The 22,742-nt window shown below is 53.8% G+C and overlaps 5 protein-coding genes across 5 annotated transcripts; 2 read left to right on the top strand and 3 right to left on the bottom strand.

The window, feature by feature from the left end:
* Positions 1-5,327: 5,327 nt before the first annotated feature.
* COL26b_004948 (uncharacterized protein) lies at positions 5,328-7,403 on the bottom strand (the record flags this gene model as incomplete). The annotated part of the gene is made up of 3 exons (XM_053177806.1): positions 5,328-5,931; positions 5,988-6,415; positions 6,477-7,403. 3 exons carry the CDS (start codon positions 7,401-7,403, stop codon positions 5,328-5,330), a joined length of 1,959 nt encoding a protein of 652 aa, XP_053038328.1.
* A 731-nt stretch (positions 7,404-8,134) lies between these two features.
* On the top strand, positions 8,135-10,867 carry COL26b_004947 (uncharacterized protein; the record flags this gene model as incomplete). Its single annotated transcript, XM_053177805.1, has 3 exons — positions 8,135-9,852; positions 9,917-10,838; positions 10,859-10,867. The coding sequence occupies 3 exons, from the start codon at positions 8,135-8,137 to the stop codon at positions 10,865-10,867; spliced, it is 2,649 nt and encodes an 882-aa protein (XP_053038327.1).
* A 3,411-nt stretch (positions 10,868-14,278) lies between these two features.
* COL26b_004946 (uncharacterized protein) lies at positions 14,279-16,399 on the top strand (the record flags this gene model as incomplete). The annotated part of the gene is made up of 1 exon (XM_053177804.1): positions 14,279-16,399. The coding sequence occupies one exon, from the start codon at positions 14,279-14,281 to the stop codon at positions 16,397-16,399; it is 2,121 nt and encodes a 706-aa protein (XP_053038326.1).
* A 991-nt stretch (positions 16,400-17,390) lies between these two features.
* Positions 17,391-18,022, bottom strand: COL26b_004945 (uncharacterized protein; the record flags this gene model as incomplete). Its single annotated transcript, XM_053177803.1, has 2 exons — positions 17,391-17,792; positions 17,855-18,022. 2 exons carry the CDS (start codon positions 18,020-18,022, stop codon positions 17,391-17,393), a joined length of 570 nt encoding a protein of 189 aa, XP_053038325.1.
* A 1,943-nt stretch (positions 18,023-19,965) lies between these two features.
* COL26b_004944 (uncharacterized protein) lies at positions 19,966-21,683 on the bottom strand (the record flags this gene model as incomplete). The annotated part of the gene is made up of 4 exons (XM_053177802.1): positions 19,966-21,331; positions 21,383-21,462; positions 21,511-21,542; positions 21,602-21,683. 4 exons carry the CDS (start codon positions 21,681-21,683, stop codon positions 19,966-19,968), a joined length of 1,560 nt encoding a protein of 519 aa, XP_053038324.1.
* Between the last annotated feature and the right edge of the window lie 1,059 nt (positions 21,684-22,742).

Genomic DNA, 22,742 nt, shown 5'->3' with positions numbered 1-22,742 from the left:
TCCTCCTTTCAGCTCTCAAAAGCAAATGGGTTGTTGGCACCTTTACTCCTCAGGGTTCAGCTTGCTGAAATTTCCCAAATGCGAGTGTCAAGTGATGGAAATATGTGTGCCAGGGGCGACGTTCAACTCCTTTAGTATGGCTTGTGTAGTCTCACTGATGTCTCTCTGTTCCGGTCTGATCTTATTCGTAAGGAAACACGGCAAGCCATCTGAGAAATGGCCAGACATCAATGCAACTCGTTTGTGAGTGGTTCGTGTGCTGGCTGCATGTGAACATAGACTTGCGGTGAAGCAGGTTTATAGCTCCCTCTCTCTGACTGACTCCCCGTGTGAGTCAAAATTTGGCTTGTGAGTTAAATTTTGCGTTGGCCTGTGTTGATATTTATAGCGAACGGGTCGCTGAGCTATGTCCATGACTTTCTCCGCCGCGCTAGCAGGAGTGTGGGGTATTAAAGAGAGGATGTCATCTTTGTTTTTTTTTTCCGTAAAGACAAATGTAAGCAGCGGGCTGCGGCCAGCAAGGCTTGTCCTGGTTACTCTCATTATGACTGAAAAGTCGCTGGCGGCAAATAGCAGCCCTTGAGGATTGCTTATGCGGGAATAATACTCTGATGCCAATGGGGAGATATGGCGACGAAGATATGGCCTCGTAATGAATGAGAGACTCGTTTTTGGTGGTGCAAAATTGCGAAGCAATAGTCAAATCCTGAGCTCTGTGAGATCCAATGAAGTTGGGTCCAGCTCTCACATTGTTGTTGTTGTTGTTCCTGTACTCTTGTCCCTCGTGGTCTGTCACCTTCACGACGGCCCTATGTGTGTACAGATGACCCTGACACACTACCCACCACGGCCGCGAGCTGATGGAGGCAATATAAAGTAGAACATGGGATTTGACATGCAACTTACAAAACCCGACGATGAGGGTCTCGGGGTCTACGCCGTCACACATTACGGCTTCATTGGGCAGGTAGGTCTAAAGATGCTGTTGCAGTCTCCCTTCACTGTTTACTGCACCAAACGGGCTGCCATCTGGATCAGCCTTTTACTATAAATCTCTATTCAGTATCGGTTCTCTTCGTCTATTCGCTAGAACGAACTCAATTGAGGGCTGTCAGCGAAGGCTTTGGCGTCAATTTATAACAATCGCTGCATTTCATGTGAGCCACCCCGACGAATCGGCAATTGAAGCACCTTCAATTGCATTAAGAGGCTGAAATGGATACGTTGGGGGAAAAAAGCTTCCACCCAAATGCTTAAGATGATTTAAATCATTTCTAGGGAGTCTCAGTAACTGAAGCAATCTCCGTCGGTTTACCTACCACCCAAGGACTGTTGAAATATCAGTCTTCAGGGAACAATAAAAGCATACACGTGTTTGAACTTATTGAAAGCTTGACAAGCATCCAATCAGTTGGGCTGCACTTCAGTTTCTGCAGCCCACTCCACGAAACTCACGAACCAAATTTTGTCACCCTGAACAAAGGTGGTAAATCTCCCAAGTCCGTACCAACCATCGTCCGTCGTCATATCTCCCTGCCTATTTCAAATGTATCCTCGACAATCCAAGACAGAGTAACACGCATGTGCCTCACATCTAACCTTGCTATGTACTACCTTGCAGTCTTTCTGATTCATGCGGAGAACTGGGAAGAGCCTGTCATAATTGCACTCAAGCAGCACTATTGCCCATCAAGACGACTGTCCAAAAGCTAGGCATGCCATGTTTTATATGCCACCGATGACCAGCATCGTGCTCTTGGTGCCATTTATGAGTTAGACAGTGGGCTATCAAGTGTAAGTTCTGATGCCAATGCAATCGTCCATAGGTGATTCGAACACCGTTTTCAGGAAAAGGTACGTGAAGTTCCATGAGATGGGTGCAAGATCACATTCTTTATGCCGTCCGTCGCCCTCTTATGTTCTTCTTACCTCTGCAAATACAATAACCAATCGACGACGATGACTCAAGCCGACAATTGGTTTTCGCGGACGGTTTGCCGGAGGTCAACCTTGGAAAACTCATGGCTTTCTTAAATGGGCGACTTGCGTGACCTTATTAGGATGAGAATGAACCTAGGCCTCCTAGCTTGAAGTCTAAGCTCATTTGGTGAGAATCTCAAGCTGCGCAGGCAACATTGGTCTTTCTGTGCTTTCTAGGGAGGAATATGGAACTCTACAACCCTTCGACGCGATCAGTTCGCTTAGGCATTGACTGCCAAGTCTTTGATGTCATCATTCTGCTGGTTTAGTTAGGCATGTTGCGATTGTTAGGTATGTTTTGACAAAGCAATTCTTCTCTCTTCGTTGAGTTGTACAGCTTATGGCGAAATCTGAGATATCCATTGCTGGTTGCCAACCTGATTCTCGGGGGAGCCGGTACTTGGTCTTGTATGTTTCCCAGCACAGAACCTCGCTCTGTCACTTGTCATAACATTTAAATGATTCGCAGTTAATACTCTACCAATGCTGGTGCTGTAGAGGCGAGGCAACCAAACTTGAGCAGTATGTCTACTCAAGCTTTCCGCGTTCGCTATCATTTAGCATAACACAATCAGGATTCTACGCTCATAATCTCAAGGGAGGACGGCATTTGCGCTGTGCGTTCCAAGGAGGTTGTGCTGGGGGGCTTCTGATACTTTATACATCTTGAAGTAAGGCAAGCCTGCAGATGGATCATATCATATTTAACGGACAGACTAACATTGTCTGAGGATTCAGTGAATGCGCATTTATATCTCATTTACAAAGTCCACTTACTGAAATAGCCTAAATGGCTTCAACAAGTCAAAATTATTAGAAGTTTTAGAAGAATAATTCTGTTCTCTCTATCTGGAGAAGCGTTTCCATCCGGCAAAGATACTCAGCGTCTCTTGAAGATTTGATATCCCGAATCCCAAATGGAGGCTTAAAAGAGTAAACGCGATACCTCTTCACGGATTATGTGATCAGAAACTACGAAAGCCGTGGATGACGGAAAGAAATTGTCTCTGCCAAGATCCGCACGCACATGGTACAGGCAGTAAAGTCACCCTGCATCTTCCATCTCCTGCCGGACTCGCGTGCCGATCACAACCACACAACGTATGTGGGAACCAACGAGTGGCCCCAGAAATTTTACCTGCAGAGCAAACCCCGCAGCGGCTTTGAGGACGACACAGGCAACACTTCTGCGCGGGACTTTTGTGCTCTCAAGCATCGGAAAGCTCTGTACTTTGACAATCTCTGCTTACTAGCCACAGTTCCCGTGGTTGAGCCACCTATCAGCATGAGCCTTTCACTAGGCTCTCCATTTGCTGGCCTGCAGCTAGATCATGACGCCTCGTTTAGACTGTTGGAGCTGCAGCCTGGTCGACGGGATGACCCCATTTCAATCCGACTTCTCTCTTTCGACTTAGAAGGCGCCCCATCGTACGAAGCCCTCTCGTACGCTTGGGGCGATCCGTCAGAGACTGAGCATATCTCTGTCATATCAGGAGCATCTGAGATGACCCTGGATACACAATTTCACGCCACGAAGAGCTGTGCTGCAGCCCTCCGGCGGTTGCGATCCGCCGAAGTGCCCCGGATGCTTTGGATAGACGCTATCTGCATCAATCAATCAGATATACCTGAGCGTAATCATCAGTTGAATTTGATAACTCGCATTTACCGCACCGCCTCTCGCGTAGTAATCTACCTTGGAGAGAAGAGCGACGAGGACGATAGCGACGCGATCATGGACTGGGTGCAGGCCCTCCATGCTTTATCTCATACCGGACAACGGCCCAAAAGACCCGATGGAGAAAGGATCGAGCGCTTTTTGAGGCGCAGTTGGTTCACGCGTGTTTGGGTTATGCAAGAAATTCGGGTCGCGATGGCAGCAGTCGTTGTTTGTGGGGAGAAGGAGGTTGATTGGGATGCGTTTCGGCAGCTGAGGTACACGTTCTACAACCCCAGACGATCCAAGTGGTTGCCTTATACAGTTCAATCCCTGATATCTGGCGGGTTTGACAGCTATTCATGGCGCCCGTCATATCCTGTGCGGCTTTTACGACTGCTGGAAAGGACCCGGGAATTTGATGCTACAGACTCTAGGGATAAGCTATTTGCCATCCTGCCTCTCTTAGACTGGGATTCACAGCAATACTTAGACGCCAACCCAGAAGCACGAATCTCCAATCATGAAGAGTCAGCATTTGACATTGGTGGAGTTGACTACGGTCGCCCGGCAGCCGAAGTTTTCACACAACTCTCTCGGCAACTAATTGACGCCATCGGTTTGGACGTTCTCCAAACTGTCATCACTCCTACAAGGATCTCGGGATTGCCATCTTGGGCGACAGACTGGAGCATTACGGATGTGTATTTATACAACGGACCATTCTGGAAAGGACCAGAGAGGTTCGTCGACATAGAGAGAGAAAGGGATCATGCGTCGCCGTCCACCTGGTCTTTCTCAAAGTATGTCGGTTTCAGTGGCTTGGAAAGCATTGAGCTCCGTGTCCTTGGGGGGTTGGCTGGAACCATACTAAGGCTTGGCGAACTATGCGACGTCGCTGAAAACATATTCCCCTTGGAGCAGTGGAGGCGTATGTGTAACCAAGCTCATTTGAAAACCCCTGAAACTTATGTCGGGCTATCGCTATTTGCTGAAGCGATCGTTGAGGATCCTCAGCGGCGAAAAGCGGCCAATGTCTACTCGGTTCTGGACGAGATTCAAGCCTTCAATTCTCAGAATCTCCCTGGAGATGTTGAATCTCCCGCAGCAATGGATTTTCCAGCCTCTGACAATAGGACCGGGCGCACATGCGGAAGCAGTGAGACGTGGCAGATCAGGAATCTCTGCGAATACACAAGCCCTAGCTTCAGATTTGAAGCTGAGGCCATATTCGGTCGTTGCCATGGTCGAAGGCTTTTCATAACGGACACCGGATTGCTTGGGCTCGCACCCAAATCGACACAAGTCGGGGATCAAGTACTCGGCCTGGCGGGATATGACGTTCCTTTTGTAGTCAGACCTGCAGAAAGTCCTTCAAACGTCTTCCAATTAGTCGGCTGCTGTTCATCACAAGGGTTCTTGGACTTGCTCGGGAAATATGAGGATATAATTCTTCGCTGAGCTTGATGCTACGAGCTCTTAATGCAGATATTTCATCTGGGGGCGACTTTAAGAATTGTCGATTTCAATTCGCCAAGCATCATGGCAATATTCTGAGCACGAATGCTCGGTTTGGGTTTCATCTATGTTAGCATATCAGTACTTCATCAATACCGCTTCTGATTCGGAGTTGAAAATAGGGAAAACTCAATATTCAGTCTATGAAAGATGGTACTCGTAGCTACGTGACTCACGATGTGTATTCGTCTGGCTCATCCACAATTGACCCCGTCCTTTTCAAAGGATTCGTACTCCCAGATTGCACAGTCAACTTGGTTCCTTCAGCCTGCAACGCTCTTTGGAAGCTAGATCTGAGCACCAGGACTTGGTTAATGTGCCTGACCTGCAACTTCTTCCCCTCAAATCTTGCTATGGTTCGAGCAGTGTTGACAGCGTTGGAAATCTCGCGCCCATTGATGCGGTGAGATACAAAGTTCTCGGAGGCATCATCCATATCGTTGAACTCGATCTCATCTGTCGGGACTTTATGAAGGCACTGCAACCACATAAGTCGGCGCGTCTCGGCGTCTGGCGCCTTGTACCCAAGCGCCAAGTGAATGCGCGAGCTCATGGCTGCATCGAACGTGCGGAGTCGGTTTGTAGTTAGAAAGACGACGCCCGAGAAGTACTCCAATTGCTTCAGAAAGACCGCGACGAGAGCATTGCGATTCGCGTTGGCAGGGTTGTCTTCCCGTTTCTCAAGAAAGATATCGGCTTCATCGAGCAGCAGAACAGCCTTCCAAATGGTGGCATACTGCATCAGCCGCTGAAGCTCGCGCTCGAACATCATTGCGCTGGGAGGATATTCATTAGTATCAGCGGTTTCAATCAAGATGACAGGAGAACCAACTTCTTCTCCTTGTTCAACTCTCCCAAAGAAGCTGGCAAGAGCGCTGTTTGCTTTGCCTCCGCCGCTAGCTCCGCAGTCAAGGTCTTGCCAGAACCAGGAGTTCCGTGGAGTAGCACAACCAGTCCTTTTCCCTTCTGCTCAGGCTGATTTCGCGGATTGTCAGGGTATGCATGTGAAGCGACCAATGCCTGGATGACTAATTTCTGATCCTCTTCCAATATCAACGAGTTCCAGGCGTTGTCTACCCACTTGATGGGGCTGAGATGGTCGAGAAACAAGTGGCACCAGACCTTTCGGCTGAGAGCGAAGCCGAACACAAAAGGTGGGCAGGTAAGAGGGTCGGGGTGATCAACCTTCTTGACAGATACCGAACTATTGTAATGATCATGGTGGAAGGTCTTCCTGTCGACTACGACCCTCCCAGACTCCTATGTGTCGCCATATTAGCGGATGAGACGCTCATATATGAATAGTCCAGTCGCCACTCACAGTGTATGGAAGCCAAAGATCTGGGTAGCGATCCATGTCGACTGAGTAATAGGAGTAAGGGGGCTCCTTCAAGTACTGAGCGATGCCATCATACGCTTCCACGGACACTTCTTTGTGTTGAAGAAATCTTCTGCCCCTGTCTTCCAGTCGGGCATCAAGGCTCTCAGCATCAACGTATTTCCTGGGATAGATCGGAAGATCGGTTATGAACGCCGGGCTGTCACCCCCGAACTGCTGCTTCTGGAAGATAGTGATCTTGCGCGCAGTCTCGCCAACAATGGCGCCGTTGTAGTCTGTGTAGGTGCAGTGAACCTCTAGATATGGTCCAGCTGATGAGTTCTGCTCATAGGCAGTCTTGTGGCACATCAATATCCATGGGTGGTCAAGCACCTTGGTGTACAGGAGGTTTCCTGGCCGGAAAAGAACCCATGCAGTAAGAAACGTGACCTGCTTCGTCTTCAGCATGTCCAGCAGTGCCTTACGATCTTCACCAAGCTCGTGTTCCATGAATTGAAGAAGCATGCCCAAGTGAACACGCATATCTGGGCTGTCCGTCTCTTCCCGATATGTTTCTAGCTCGTTCCAATAATGCACCAGCATCTGAAATGGACTCTGCAGTTCGAATGGCGACTTGAAGTCTGAGGCAACTGTAGGGTACTTCGGACCGACGACATCGTGAAAGGCCTGAAGGAGATGAGGCGAGTTCACCTTCAGCGTCACACTCTTGGGTTGTTCAGAGTTGTCCTTGTCGAATTTTCGATTGATGACAAGAGCATAGGAAGAGTCCTTGCTGGTTTCTTGTGCGTGAGGTGGAAGTCCAAACGGATCAGTAAGAGTCTCAGTCGTGACTTTGCCGCCTTTTTTATGGATAGCATGATAGGTTCTGAACTGTGGCCAGGAGCCAACAGCATCTGCCGGTGACGCCATGCTGTTTTGTGAGGGATGAGGGCTCTGGTTTAGAGGAAGCTCAGAATTGGTGTGTTCACATTGTTATGTCTTTTTTCCTCCCTAACTTTCCACTTCATCTGTCTCCGATGATCCGTCTCCCAGCCTGATCTTTCCTTGTTACATTGAGACGCATGGAGTCTCTGCAAACATTTCCATTAGTAGCAAAAACAGTCGAGTGGCCTGATTTGAAGCCCCGCATCAGGCTTGGCTGTAGCTGTCCTTGTTTATGATTTGCGTTGCTCGAGATGGTGTGTTTGATGAGGCTGCAATCATCCCTTTCGTCCTCCAATGCTTCGGTGTTATGGGTGTCACAGAGCCGACATATCGCATGCTGGCAGTGCAGGCGACACCGAATACAGATTTGGAAACGCCATGACCTGGTCATTGGCCTGAATGTGACGATAACAACTATTCCCTCGCTACCTACATTCCTTACAACGTTTCATGCAGCTGACATGCGTCAAAGTCGGTCCATATGAAAAACGAGGCCACCAATGTGCAGCATTCGCGAACCTCCAGTCTCCTAAGTTGCTCCGCCCCGGCCGCCCCTCGTATTCTTGGTTTCCCGCTTGTCTACATCTTCCAAACAAATGGGTATCGGATGCGTTTTCTCTCAAGAGCCTGTGACAGAAGGCTCTGTTTTCTTTCTCACCGCATCATCTTACTGACGCTCTTCTTCTCTTAGCACACGCATCAGATACGTGCCTATGATGGATGTCTTGAAAAATAACATAGTCGTCGAAGTTCAACCCGTTGACGTCCAACCCGTTGAAATCGACACACGCGATGATTCTCCAGAAACCGCATTCGGCAGAGCCATTAGGCAATTCTTCGGCAGTCTGCCGGAGAGGCACAGGAACGACCCTGGGAATCCATTCTTGAAAGAGCTCGCTGCTATCGACCTGTCGAAGCAGTCAGCCCCATTGGCCCTCGACGGCACATCCTACGCACAGGAGTCTATGCAAAGTCTCACAGCCTGCATAGGGACTCTAGATGAAAAACGCAAGAAGAAGCGCGGCCATCATCTAATGCTGAAGATAGCGCCCTTCCTGCAAAGATTCGAGCGTGTCTCAAAGGTCTTGGAGCCTTTAGGCCAAGCTGGTCCTATGGGAACTGGCGTCATTTTCTCGGGTACTCGAATCGTTCTGGAGTTGGCGATCGGGTTCCACGAGTACTTTGAGGACCTCGTGGATGCTCTCGCCGATATTGCCGATTACTTCATCGTCTATGAGATGTATGGGAAGACATTTCACGACTTGCCAGAGTTCCAAGACCAACTAGTCCGCTCCTACACGACAATAATCAACTTCTGGTACATAGCGTCCAAGCGACTTCTCAAAACATCACTGAGAATGATGGATCCATTCGCTTCATTGGGCGAAGAGATGACGCAGGCCAAGGCAGCGCTCGAGAAGAACAGCAATGCCATTCACAAGCTCGCGGCGGCACACCATGTCTTTCGATCGCATCAGAACAGACAGCAACAGCAAAAGGATGGCATTCACCAATGGATACTAGGAGAACAGGCTGAGCAGATTGACGTCCTGGACGATGTGAATGTGCGATTGACGGCTCGTCACCCGGGTACCTGCGAATGGATTTTCGAGGACTCTCGCTTTATCGAATGGCGAGATTCGAAGAAAAAGGCTGTTTTGTGGTACAATGCTCAAGCAGGGTCGGGCAAAAGCGTCTTGACTTCGGCCATCATCGACCACCTTAAACAGAGAGGAGGAAAGATAGCATGCTTCTTCTTCTCCTTTAACGACGACCTGCGGAAACACGGTATTCACGCCTTCAGATCGCTGATAATCCAGCTATTTGACCTCCTGTCTCCGAACCTAACTGACCACTTCGTACAACTCTGTCTGGAGGAGAAGCTGAAGGACTACACACAGAAACGGGCACTTACCAAAATCAGTGTCGCTACAAAGCTCGTTCATGAACTAGTCAAGACGCTCGAGGTTTTCGTGGTGGTTGACGGACTTGACGAGTGCATCGACATGGACTTGCCAAGCAACGAGCAACCCGGAAAGCTCAGACACGATATGCTAGAAGATCTGGTGAAGATGGTCCAACAAAGGTCATATGGCATCGACAGGTGGCTATTCACCAGCCGCAAGGGACATTCCAGAATCCGTCGGGCGATGGAACAACTCAACGCAGTGGAGATTCAGGCTGATCCAGCAGTCATTGCCAGAGACATAGAATCATATCTCAACGACAGGACTCATCAATATCGCTTGCTAGATCCAGGGACAGATGATAGCTTCTTGTACGCCACATTTTTATGCCACACACTCAATAGCGGACAATGTCTTGCGGGGATTATCAAAGAGCTCCGAAGCTTCCCCTCTGGCTTGAACGGGTACTTCAACCGCTCCCTGGAGAAAATCGCCGAACACGAGGAGTGGAAGCAGGAATTCGCTCGGTTAGTATAGTTCCTCCATGCCAGAGCATGGCTGTCTGCATAATCTTACTAACAATCTTGGTAGTCATCTCTTTTTGCTTTTGGTTACATCGCACCAGTCTCTCACTTTCGATGAAGTCGTTGATGCGCTGTCCGTTGACCAAGAGAGTACTCGTTCCAACAAACACAATGTGCAGAGGAATGCTAGAGAGCTCATCGAGGATTTGTGCGGACCACTTGTGAAATGCGACCCTGTCGTCAAGTTCTCCCATAAGTCTGTTCAAGATTATTTCCAACAAGACCCGAAAAGGGATCGAAACATCAGCGAACGCATTCACATGTTTTTTGTTCATGACAGCGATGCAGCCAATACCGAACTTGGCTTGGATTGCCTAACCTATCTCATGTACGATCGATATGAGCAATTCCAAGATATCGACAATCTGCTGGAGAGCAGATCCAAGGAGCACTCGTTCCTTCGGTATGCGTCGACTTTCTGGTTTCAGCACCTGTTTTCCATCCAGCCGGATGCAGCAGTCCGTCAGCGCGTTGAACGCTTTCTCAAGAGCAAGGCGTTTTGGACCTGCCTGTCTGTTCAAAGTCGAGTAGCCCCTTTTCTTTTCGGGTTCTACGCTCACCGCGAGACCGGGTCCTTCCAAATGGACATCAGAGGGCACACATACATCAGAGGTGACCAGTTCGGTGTCCCGTTGCCTGGGTGGCTTGACGGACCGTCGAAGTACCTGGATCAGTCCTTCTGGTGTTTCGTCAGGGAATGGAGAGAGGTTCTAGTGACCTGTCCAGCGGGTTTGAAGTATTGCTACCCACTGAGGTCCTTCCCCGAGGGCAAGTCCTGCTACCTGACCCCTCTTCAAGAGGCCGAGGCTTCAGACTCCGAGACTTCAAATCAGTTGCAGGTAAAGGTCGCCAACCTGGAAGAGGTTCCCTCATTGGGCTGCATGGTGGGCATGTTTGCCTTTGACCTCCACTTCCGGACGGGAGCCTCGGTCAGTTTACTTTTCCGCAGACGCGATGACCCTAGAAACGTTCTTCGACAGGTTCACGTGCCCATATTTCGACACAAGTCGAAGGATGTAGAGCCGCAAAAGCACGAGGTTCCTGTCGCAGAGAGCAACGACCTCTTCACGTACTTCATCTTGCACAAACCGGACGGTTTGGAGACGTGGTACATCAACTCGGAAACCTTGCAACTAGGGAGACTCCTAATGCCCCAGCCCGAGGCAACATCACGGCCTTCAACATTGCTGGGTCGACGACCACAGAGCCAGCCCAGAACCAGATGGAATCTTGTTGACACAAGCACCATATCGAGTGCTTCGGGCTTGTCCGTTCGCATGCTTCGTCTTGATCGAGTGGGTTGCGGCTCATCTGATGATCCCAAGGAGGACAATGATTCTGAAAGCAGCGACGATAGTTCAGTTTCGTCAGACGCAAGCTCCATCGCCGATGAAGTACAGTCGGTACCCAACACCCATGAAACGGAACACGGTGGTTATGTCGTTCCAGAAGAACACACAAAGTGCTTGGCATTCATCTGTTCCGAACAGCCGCCAATCTTCCTGAGTTGGGCTGGAATCTCGTACTGGGACAATGTCGCTCCCGCCATGCATCCAACATTGCCGCTGGTTGCCCTAACGCATTCTTCAACGCACTTGTTACTCGTGAATGTCGAGACAGGTGATAGCCAGAAGACAACCTTCCCCCTATTTTCTGAAACTGCGGATACTTCAACTGCTTCAGAGACTCCATCTGTCCAGTCAAGAGGTAATGCTACTGGCTCACCCAAACCCTCTGCCTCACCAGTTTGCTAAAACTTCAGTAGAACTCCATTTCTCTCCTTGTGGCGATTACTTGCATCTCGTCCTGATTCTGTTCTTCGATCTCGGACACTGCACTCGGTGTGTCGTCAAGCTGCAGACGTTCCAGTTCACGCCGGACCAGACCGACAGGCTCCAATCACTGGATTCGCAAAGCTGCACATTCATCATTCAAGACCCGCTGTATCAGATGGCTCCTCCTCTGGCACTGACGAGTTGGACAGGTGATCACGTTGTTATCGCACTGCCCCCACTCACCTGCGATCCCAAAGTCCTCAAGATTGATCTCCCAAACAGTGTCGTCGAAGACAAGGATGTCACTAATCGGATATTCACCATGCGAGAGCAGATTCACTTTCCGACTTCGACTCCGGAAAGAAGTCCTTGTTTGAAGTACTGGCGCAAGACAGACGGGTCGGAAAGCTTGTATCTTGCGCTCGGCCCAGTCCTTCCTGCCCCTGGAGGGGACGAGATTGGCGAGCAAGGAGGAGATGAGCCTGTCACTCTTCCATGTCATTTGAGTCCACCGATTGTTCTCCGATGGAAGTTTCCCCATCAGAACGGCTGGAGAGCTTGGGAAGTAGAAGTTGACCAGAAGCCGTCTGAGGAGATTGAGAAGCAGAATGTTTTCGGCAGGCTGAGAGGGAGCTTCGTGGACGGTCAGCAGCCTTTTACAGTTCCGGTTCGATGCGGCATGAATGTGAACCGGAAAGGCGTTCTTACTTGCGGTTAGGTCGGGTTGTTGGCTGGGATAAACTTGCCACAGCTAAAAATGGCAAAGGAAATGATAATTAGCTCTGATCCATTGACTTCCTTAGCTACGGAATAGTTTCATACACTTTTATTATGGCTCATTGATATCCACAAAATTGTTCTTGAGCATCCACTTGCTTATATTATATCACGCTCTCCATCTGATGCCATGTTCTCGATAACGCCCTACATGAAATGAAGTTCATGATGAAAGATGGGCTTACAGGAGGCACCAATGTAGACGGAGCGGGGAGGCGTGGAAGGTCGGATGGCCGTGAGATCCGTACCCCTCTCCGTGGATCTCTCTCATCCCCCCGTTGTGATGTCTCTGTTGGTCGCCTCTTCCCTCTTTTCTCCTCACATGCAACGTTACTTACTCTCATCTCGATCAGTTCAGGTGTGTTGGGTGTCTTGCATTTGAATGCGTCGTGAGGCTATTGGCCCGGGACTTGCAGCTCGCGAACATTTTATTGACTGGCTACATGTGCCGCCTGCATGTTCTGTCGACGTGTTCGCGTCCCACTTGAGCCGCCTTCACGGAAGGTAATCAGTTATGGCCTCAATCTGACAAGCATTTTGAGTTCATGAAGGCTCTACCAGCCAATCGGGGATTTAGGCGAACTGGCCCAGCGAGCCTACCGATGAAGCGACAGCTACTATCCGGTGATGCAGAGACTCCCGAAAAGGTCGCATATCAACACCTTCAAGTGAGCTGCGACGTCGCCTAGAGCAAGAAACGCTCAGGTTGATGCCATATCTCGAATAGGCTCATTTAAGCACCACTCCCGTCGGGGGCCCCCTGCAGCAACAGGGCTGAAAGAAGGTGTCACGTCAGGTACCAAGAGCAGCAGATCTGATAAGGCTGCCGGGCTCACCGAATGAGAGAATGAGAGAAGAGCTTCTTGAAACGCCGCGCCATTCAGCTGCAGAGCATGAATGAAGTGGGAGCCTACGCGTCGCGTCTCATGAGGGTGGCAGGGATGCAGGGGTCCTCTGGGCGGGCTCTCAGTCATGGGCTGGCTCATGTGTGTTGGCAGCTTCACTCTCATCTCATGTAAACAACTCTTGGTGTGAAACCGTTTGACAAGCTGTCACTCGTGGTCTTTAACATATGCTATGGATGAGGTTTCAATATGAAGGACCGAAAATCATATTTAGATCACCGCGCATCCCTCTCAGGACTCTCAGGATCAAACGAGGTGTGGGAAACGGGCGATCATCAATGTTAAACTCAAACCTGCCGATTTGCCGCGTCGCTTATCGAGGCACAGCCAGTATTACCAGTATTACCTCAGTAAAGCAGCAGGAAAAAGGGGGCAGGAGTCGCTGAATTGCTCAAAAGGATCGCGGCAGGAAAGTGGGGTACGTATCATCTCATGTCATCCCTGGCCGCCGTCCGTCCTTTCACCTTAAATTTTTCAACCACACACCACATCAGCGACACCCACCACCACCCGCCAAGGCTGAATGGAACATGCCGGCGCCGCTTTTAAGTGGATTACAAATCCGCACGTTGGTTTGCACTTTTGATGCGCCCCTGCTGCTGCTCAATCTCGACTGCACTGCCGCGGAACCTAACTGCGGACTGCAGAGTTGCTGCTGACCTGAACCCCTTCCAGCCGTCAAGCCGCGTCTACGCTGCCGCCACCGCCGCCGCATGGTCCGACGACGTTGTTGACGACAACCTGACCAACCATACGCACCTGAATTGGGACCTTGCAGTGCCTGGAGAGACGCTGGTTCTCGTAGCGACGCCTCGTCTCACTCACTCTTGTCTCTCTCATCGATGACATATCCACACCATCACCTCCTCTAAGCATCAGAACGACGACGACGACGAACAACCGCTGCCCGTCATGTTCTCCCGCAACAAGGACCCCTCCCACATGTCGTCGCTCACCGGCCTCCGGTCGCGCTTCAAGAACAGCATGTCCTCCTCCGCCAAGATCCGCTCCTCCGAGGGCTGCTGGACGTGTCGCCTGCGCCGCAAGAAGTGCGACGAGGCCCGCCCCGTCTGCGAGGGCTGCGCGCAGCTGGAAATCACCTGCCACTACTCGGAGACGAAGCCCGACTGGATGGACGGCGGCGAGCGCCAGAAGGAGATGGCCGACCACCTCAAGAAGCAGGTCAAGGTCCAGGCCAACAACCGCCGCGAGCGCAAGTATCTCCAGTCCCTCGATGTCGACGCGGGGGCCGACCACCATCACCAGCACCAGCACCGTCATGACGACTCGGACCCCGACCTCATCCCCCCTGTCCCGGCCCTCAGCGCCGACGGGGGCTCATCAAAAGAGACAAACTCAACCTCGCCGTCGACCGTCCACGACACCCCCGGCGACGCCTCCAGCCCGTATCACATGGAAACCGTAAAATCCTCAATCTCCGAGATCGCTCCCGGCGCATCTCCGAACCACGCCCGGCAACACACCCCGGACTGGAACGCATCCACCCACTCCAGCCCGCCCGCCGCCGCACCACACTCACAACCGGCACACTCACCGGCACCGGTCCTCGCCCCGGACCTCAACCCCACAACCCCCTTCCCCGACGACGCCAACCTCGGCTTCATCATGATCTACCTCGACTACGTCTTCCCCTTCCTCTTCCCCTTCTACAAGCCCGCCCTGCTCGAGGGCGGCCGCGGCTGGCTCCTCAACGTCCTCAACCACAACAAGGCTCTCTACCACACCGCCCTCTCCCTCTCCTCCCACTTCTTCGGCGTCGTCCTCAACGGCGCCCAGGTCGAGCACACCCCCTGCCGTATCCGCTCCGTCGCCTCCCTCCAGCACCAGCTCGACCTCGCCCTCAAGGAGCTCCGCGCCGACATGGCCCTCATCAACGAGGCCGGCGACCCCTCCACCCAACTCCAGCAGTCCTGCCGCGTCCTCGAGTCCATCGTCCAGCTCCTCGTCTTCGACGTCACCCTCGCATCCAACGACCACTGGCAGATGCACCTCGACGCCGCCACCATCGTCTTCACCCAGATCCTCCCCACCACCGACGCCTGGGACGCCACCATGCAGCAGATGGCCATCCCCCTCCTCCAGGGCGTCAACTTCCCCCCGGGATCCCACAAGCCCTGGTCCTCCGACCAGGCCGCCCTCCGCTTTTTCACGGCTTCCCTCCTCTACTTCGACATCATCTCCGCCACCGCCCTCGAGCGCCCGCCGCGTCTCCAGGGCTACCACGCCTACCTCCTCTCCCCGCGCAAAGAGTCCGCCACCTGCCTCGAGCAGGAGCCCCGCCTGCGCCTCGAGGAGTACTTCGGCTGCCAGTCCTGGGTCCTTCAGCTCATCGGCGAGATCGCCGCCCTCGACGCCTGGAAGAAGGAAACCCGCCGCGCCGGCTCCCTCTCCATGACCCACCTCGTATCCCGCGCCGGCTGCCTCGAGCTCGCCCTGCGCGAGGGGATAGCCTGCATGGACAACGCCTGCCCGCAGCTCCTCGGCTCCTCCGAGCTCGCCTGCGCCGCCGGCTCCTGCGCCCTCACCGACGCCAACCGCCCGCCGCCGCACCCCACGCACGCCGACACCACCCGCCTCCCGCCCGACCCGCTGACCCTCTACCAGAGCGAGCAGGTCCGCGACACCCGCTCCGCCGCGCTGATCCACACCAAGATCTGGGCCTACGCCGCGCTGACGTACCTCTCCACCGTCGTCTCCGGCTGGCAGCCCTCCTGCCCCGAGACCGCGACCAGCGTCACCGCCACCATCGAGCTGCTCGACTCGCTGCACTCCCCCGTGTGCCTGCGCACCGTCGTCTGGCCATTTTGCGTGATCGGCTGCCTCGCGACGCCCGCGCAGGAGCACATGTTCCGCGAGATGGTCGGCAAGATGGGCGCCCTGGAGGTGTTTGGGAGCATCCGTGCCGCCCTGGGGGTGATGGAGAACGTGTGGGCGGGGCGGGATAACATCGACGAGACGTGGGATCTGGCGGCGTGTTTCAAGGTCTTGGGACACCCTGTGCTGCTGACATGAGCTTACTGTCTTGTCTGATCCGGCGTTGATGTTTAATGTGGTTTTTGAACAAAAGATGTTACGAGGATACCAAATGTACATGTCTTTCACTTCCAGGCGTTTTGGATTTCAGCATCGGTGCCGTGACGGCAGCCGTCTGCTCGGCTTTCTTCCACGATTAGTTTCAATTGCATTACTTTGCATATAACAAGAAGCTCTTTTCCCGGGTTTATTTTTCATTTTTATTAAATGACGGGCATCAATCCCGCATGTTCCTGAACGCCATCATAACCAAAGTGCCGAACCAAATCTATCTACGCAGTAGACATTACCCATTTCCCAAGTGTTCCCAATGCCCCCAAAGCAATCTGATTATCCCAAATCCCAATTTTTGTGTTTCCAATCAAGCCTTCCTAGAAGCAGCCCTCATAAGGCTCTTCTTCCTCTCCTGCTCCAACAGCCCCAGATCCCACCACCCGTCAATGAAATGCATAATCGTCCGCCTCTTCGACTTGACCCTCTCCAAAGGCGACTTTGGAGTAGTAGGCGAGAGCGAAACCCCATTGTCCTTGGGCGACACCGGCGACAACAAGCCCAAGCCCCCCTTATCCTTAGTAGACACCGGAGACAATAGTCCCCGGAAACCCCTCTCCTTGGGAGATGGAGCAGCAGCAACAGGCGAGACGGTCTCGGGCAGCACAGGCAACGGCTGCACCGCCACCCTTCCCTCTACAATCTTCACCTTCCGAACCGGCGCCGTGGGAGGCGGTGGGAACGACGGCCTCTGGGCAAACGACCCCAGCGGCTTGACGAACTCCCTCTGGTGCTCCGAGTCGGAGTCCGAAGAGGAGGAGTAATCATCGTACACGCGGGTCTTCTTCCCCAGCGCCGCGGTCCCCAATGCCGTCGCCGCCCTGCCCCCTCCCCCGCGCACCTCCCTGACCGGGGGCGGGGGGAAGTAGACAGGCGCAGCGGCGGCATTGTAGCAGCCGCGCCCCTCACGGCCGCACCTTCAGTTCTCAATGTCCTTCGGGGCGGAGACGACCTTGAGGCGGCGCCAGAGGCAGACGGCGGTGATGGCGGAGAAGGCGAAGAGCACGCACAGCGCGATGGAGAGGCCCCACACGGCCTTGACGGCGTAGCAGGTGCGCTGGTCGGCGCCGACCCAGATGAAGTAGTTGAGGGTGGAGGAGGCGCCCGAGTTGGCGATGACGGAGGTCATGAAGGTGGCGGTGCTGCCGGAGGAGGGGAGGGCGGCGCAGTTGAGGTAGGAGAGGGGCTTGCCGAGGGTGCAGGCGACGACGATGACGGCGACGAGGAGGGTGGAGTCGAGGGCCGTGGCGAGGAGGAGCGGGAGGAGGGAGTCGTAGTAGAGGATGTAGGAGATGACGATGTAGAGGGTTGCGATGCAGGACTGTTTTGGTGGTGTTAGTGGGTGGAGAGCCATGGTGGGGAGAGGAGGAGGACTTCACTTACAACTACCAGAGTCCCAATCAAGACGCTCGGGCTGGAGGCGTCGGCGGCGTTGATCTCGGAGATGAAGTTGCTCGTCATGCCGATGATGGCGATCAGGCTGGCGAACTGCATCGCACGCATGGCGGTGAAGGTGTGCCCGAGGGCGCCGAGCTGCGGGGCCGAAGGCATCTTGCGGAGGGAGGCGGGGGTGACGAGGGAGAGCTTCGGGCGTTGGTGGAGGGCCGTGCGGGTCGGGAAGCGGCGCGGCGGAAAGGGGATGCAGGCGGCGGCGGCGGAGGGGGTTGAGGAGGTAATTTTGAAGGTGTTTGGTGAAAGTCGCGTTGTGTTGCGACTTATGTTGTTAATGTGTTAAAAAAGTGAAAAGACTTGTTTGAAATGACTGAGATGTTTTCGTGAGGTGTGTTTTTGGCGTCTTGACGAAAGAGAGTCGTTGGCTAATGTGTCGAGTCTTTGCTTCGTTTCGATTCGTTCTTCGTGAATGAAAGATGGCTGATAAGTGTCGAAGGAAAATCCGAATTGAAACCGAAAGACCCAGAGATAGGAAATTGACCTAGGAAAGAGAGTCAAGGAAAAAAAGAGAGAGAAAAAGGAAAGAGAAAGAAGACCTTGTTCTGTGATGATTGTTTGATTCTGATGATGAGAGGAAAGAAAAGACTGGTTGACTCCGGATGGCATCAGTCTGCTTTATACATGTGGGACATCGACACTCGATCACTCAAGACCTCAGGCCCAGACTCTCCAGCCCTGCTTGTTGATGCGGTGGTGTGTTGGTGCATGCATTGTTGTTCGTTGCCCCAACAGGCCGGCGTTGCTAATTCCAGCAGACGCGTTCTAGCCTCTCTTGACTCCAAGAGATGGATCCCAGACCCGTGCCGTACGGTACCTGCATACGTAGGATAGACGGGGACCTTGGACCGGACCACAGACGACCCTGCGGTGCCCTGCGGAGGACGAAGTGCAGTTCGGCTAGGTATGATGAGCCGCCGGGGTGGACCAATGAGATGTCCGGACCGGGGGTGCGGTGCGGCGCTTAGCGGTGGAGAGAACTGAGAGAAGGTTGGACAAGCGACGCGGTTACGACGGCCACCTACATTGCCTGCCCTACCTTGAAATTTCAATCCATGACGCCAAATCTATGGATGTCTTGGTATCCGAGCAAAAATAAGGAAAGATAACGGGTCGCCCTGGTGGAGAGGCAATAGGCGCGTCCAATGGCACGTCGAACCAGCCACGGGCCACACCACCACCGCGTCTGTTTCGACCACTGCAGCCGGGCAGCCGGGGTTGATTGGGTCTGCTTGCACCCGGAGACTATGGCCTCGGCCTAGCATTGACTTTCGGTGGAGTCATGATCTTCGGACCTGCCTCTCTGCCCGGCTCTGCAAAGATAAAGGGCCGTCATCGAGGTCGCTGTGGGACCACGGGCTGGAGGCTGAGGCGCCTGTTCATACAGCCCATCGCGGATGCAACGATTCAACACCTGCAACGGCCTGGCGGCTGGCGGCCCGGCCGCATGTCTTAGCTGGGGAATGGTTCATTCAGAAGGCCTCTTTCCTGGGCCGTTGGGATTGATGTATGCAGCCAAGATTAGATGGGAGGTGGTGTCCTTCGTAGAGCCTCATGCCCGGGAAGCTAGCCATTGGCTCCGAGTAGGCAACGCGTTGCTTTGATCGGCTTGCTCTATGTTGGGAACTTGCATTGAAAGGCTAATGGATGAACGTGTTGGTGGTCTGGACTTGGTTCGATCGTCTCCCCACCTGCATCGGAGTGTGGGCGCATGAGGCTGCTTGTCGGCTGCAGAGGCTGTGAGGTCCTGTAATTGTAATGCCCGAGTCAACAAGCGCATGAGTCTCTAGACGCGTTAGACGTGGGCTGCTTTCCCGCCCGGTGATGTCACAATGTGAAAAGTCAGGAGACGAATGGATCGGTAGTGATTCGCTTTGAAATTCAGTTAGATGTTCATATGTTGCAGTCTTTTGCGCGCCAGTACGCCCTGTCTAGCAGCCTACCGGCATGTTGCCTTCTTCACCTCACCTGGCGGACTCTCTTCTTCAACAACAAGCCAGGTGCCGCGAAAAGACTGTTCTCCCCGTCTCCGTCATTATGTTTGCTTAACCGAGCAAGTCGTCCAGGCCGTGGTTGCCGCCAGAGGAAGACCCGGCAGCAGGCTTGGGAGTAGAGGATGCTGCCGCGGGGGCTCCCCAGATACCAGCACTGCTCTTCTCCTTGGCGAGCTGTCCCATGGCAGGGCCAGCAGTGGGAGTGCTCGTCTTCTTCACACCAACACTAGCCTGAGACCAGAGGGCACCGAAAGCATCGCCTCCAGCAGCCGCGGGCTTGGCAGCAGGAGTCGACGCAGGCTTCGACGCAGCCATGGGGGAAGCGGCGCCAAACGAGCCTCCCGTGTTTTGGGCGACAGCTCCGGACTGGACAGAGCCAAAGTAGTTGGGCCCTGAGGGCTGGTAGCCAGAGGGCTTGGGGGCCTGAGCCGCAGGCGACGCCACAGCGGGAGTGCTGAAGGCAGAGTAGTTGGCGCCACTCGGGGCTGGAGACATGGACGACATGCTGACCATGTTGCCAATGTTGGCCTGCTGCGGCGCAGATACAGGCTGAGGGGCGGCAAAGGTAGTGGCAGAGGTAGCGGTCATGACGGGAGGGGACAAAGGTGTAGCTGAGGCGGCAGCAGGGGCAGGGGTGGCGGACTGGAAATCGTCGAACTCATCGTCGTCGTTAGCGGCAGCGGGAGCTGCGGACAAAGAAGCCAAGCCGGAGCCATTGGAAGCTGTCGGCGCAACGGGGGCCGGCATCGAGGATGGCGCCGGGTCGTCAAAAGAGAAGAGGTCAACTTCTGGCTCCTTCTTCTTGGGGGGTTCGGCCTTGGGTGCGGCTGCACGCTCGGGTCTCTTGGACCGAGACGCCGAGGAGCTGGCTGCTGGCCTGTCGGCAGGGTCGTCAAACTCATCGTACTCCTCAAACTTGTCTCCGTGTGCCTGTGTCCTTCCGTAGTCGTTGCTCTCCTGTCCACCAAAGCCGCCACCGTCGCCGTAGACACCTCCAGAGTATCCGCCGTAGCCACCCGACTCGCTGCCGAAACCGCCGTATCGACTGCCGCTGCCGCTCGAGAAACCTCCACCGAGACCCATGCCACCCTCAACACCAGTGTACTTGTTCTTGGTCGCGCGCGCCTTCTTGCGCTCCGATCGGATTCGTTCGACATCGCCCAGGAGCTCGGCCAGCTCCTTGGCGCGGTTTCGCACATTGATTCCCTGGTCCTTGCCGTTCTGGTCGATGAAGTGGAACTGGCGCAGCATCTTGAGCAGTGTGATGTGGCCACGGGCGTCGTCAATGACACGCTCGGAGCCATGCTTAATAAGGAATTCGAGAAGCTGGAGGGCCTTGTAGATTTGTCGCCACTCCTCGGCGGACTTTTCTGTGAATCGGCGGTAAATCATGGGCATGATCTCGTTGAGGGTAGCGCTTGAGGATGTTAGCGGCGCGTACTGGGGTGGGTTGATTGTGGTGATGTACTAATTGAAGGTGCCGTTCGCGATCTCCTGCATGATGCTGGAGGATGCGCCCCAAGGTTCGTTGTTGGTGGCTTCGCGAACCTGTACATGTCAGATGGCGTTTGCCATTGTCCGGTTGATGCCACAAACCTTGGCCTCCATTTCTGTGTAGTTCATGACAGCTAGTAGACGGTCAGCACCTAAGGCCTGGGGGCATCGCGATCGGGATAGCTGTCTTTACCATTTTGGACCTTACGGACACCGGCCTTGACGTCGTACAGGGTCAGGTTGGAGACCTGGTCTTTGAGCTGGTTCCAATCCATGGCGGCGGAAGTAGCAGCAGCGAATAAGGAGATTGACGATGGCAACTGAGAGCTGGCAGACGGCGCTGTCGAAATGCAAGATGTTTCCCCTGGTGTTCTTTGTGACGACGTTTCAAAGCGAGATGCGCGGCTGCAAGCAGTCCTGGCCACCCTGGAACTTTCAGGCTCAGGCTCAGGTCGGCCTCGGACGGCGCGGCGGCAGGGGGGTACGTACCTCAATTAATTGGCAGTGGTCCTTCCAATGAGATTGAATCAGCCTGAGGAGGGAAGGGGAAAGGGGCGACGGGTCGGAATCACGTGTGATGAGGTAAGCAAGCATCCGCGGGAAAGAGCAGTGAGGAAGGCGCAGATTGGAAAGAGGGACGCAGCTCTCCCCCAGTCAGGCCGACGGGGATGTTGCGTCGGAAAAGCTGCGGTTTGGCTGAGGTGCAGCTCGATCCGGAACAGCCAGTGTTTCTCGACGGGTTATTCTCTGGACATATTGCGTATTTTTGCTCAATTAGGTTTCAGCTCCTTCCAATTCGATGATGAGGAAGAAGAGGAGATGACAGTGCAGAATCAGAGTTCTTGCCTCAAAGGCTGCGGCAGGTTGCAGGGCGGACACGAGCTGAGAGCTGAAGGAAGAGCTGCCTCTTGCCGCGTCTCCAGCTTAGCAGGAGCTGTCGTGGCTTCCTTCCCGCTGCTGGCAGAGCTCCGAGTGCCCACAAGGGAGCTGCCACGGCGGCTGCCACCTGGCGCTAAGGCCGTGCCCAATGGCTGCCGTGTGCCAGCTGTCAGCTATCGGCCGCCATCTGCCAAGCTGAGACTTGTCCCTCTCGTTGGTCGTCGTTCCTCAGGCTGCCCGCGCTGGCGTGCCGTGCCGTCGGTCCCTGACCTCACCAAAACTTTTTTCCCTGGGAGCACCACGTAGGAAGACAGATTCTTCTCCATCAGCAGCATCAGGTCTTCGTCTCTGGTTCCTGTGTATCACCAATCTCCATCTCTTCGCTTCTGTACCTGTACCATTTCCAAACGTGTAGTCCTGCTCATTGAGGTATGTGGAATGGTCCTTTTCGTCGT

Source organism: Colletotrichum chrysophilum (assembly GCF_026319265.1).
Source record: "Colletotrichum chrysophilum strain AFK26 chromosome Unknown scaffold_31, whole genome shotgun sequence".
Classification (NCBI taxonomy): domain Eukaryota; kingdom Fungi; phylum Ascomycota; class Sordariomycetes; order Glomerellales; family Glomerellaceae; genus Colletotrichum; species Colletotrichum chrysophilum.
The sequence above is the reverse complement of the archived record's forward strand: the minus strand, read 5'-3'. Positions and strand labels throughout refer to the sequence as shown.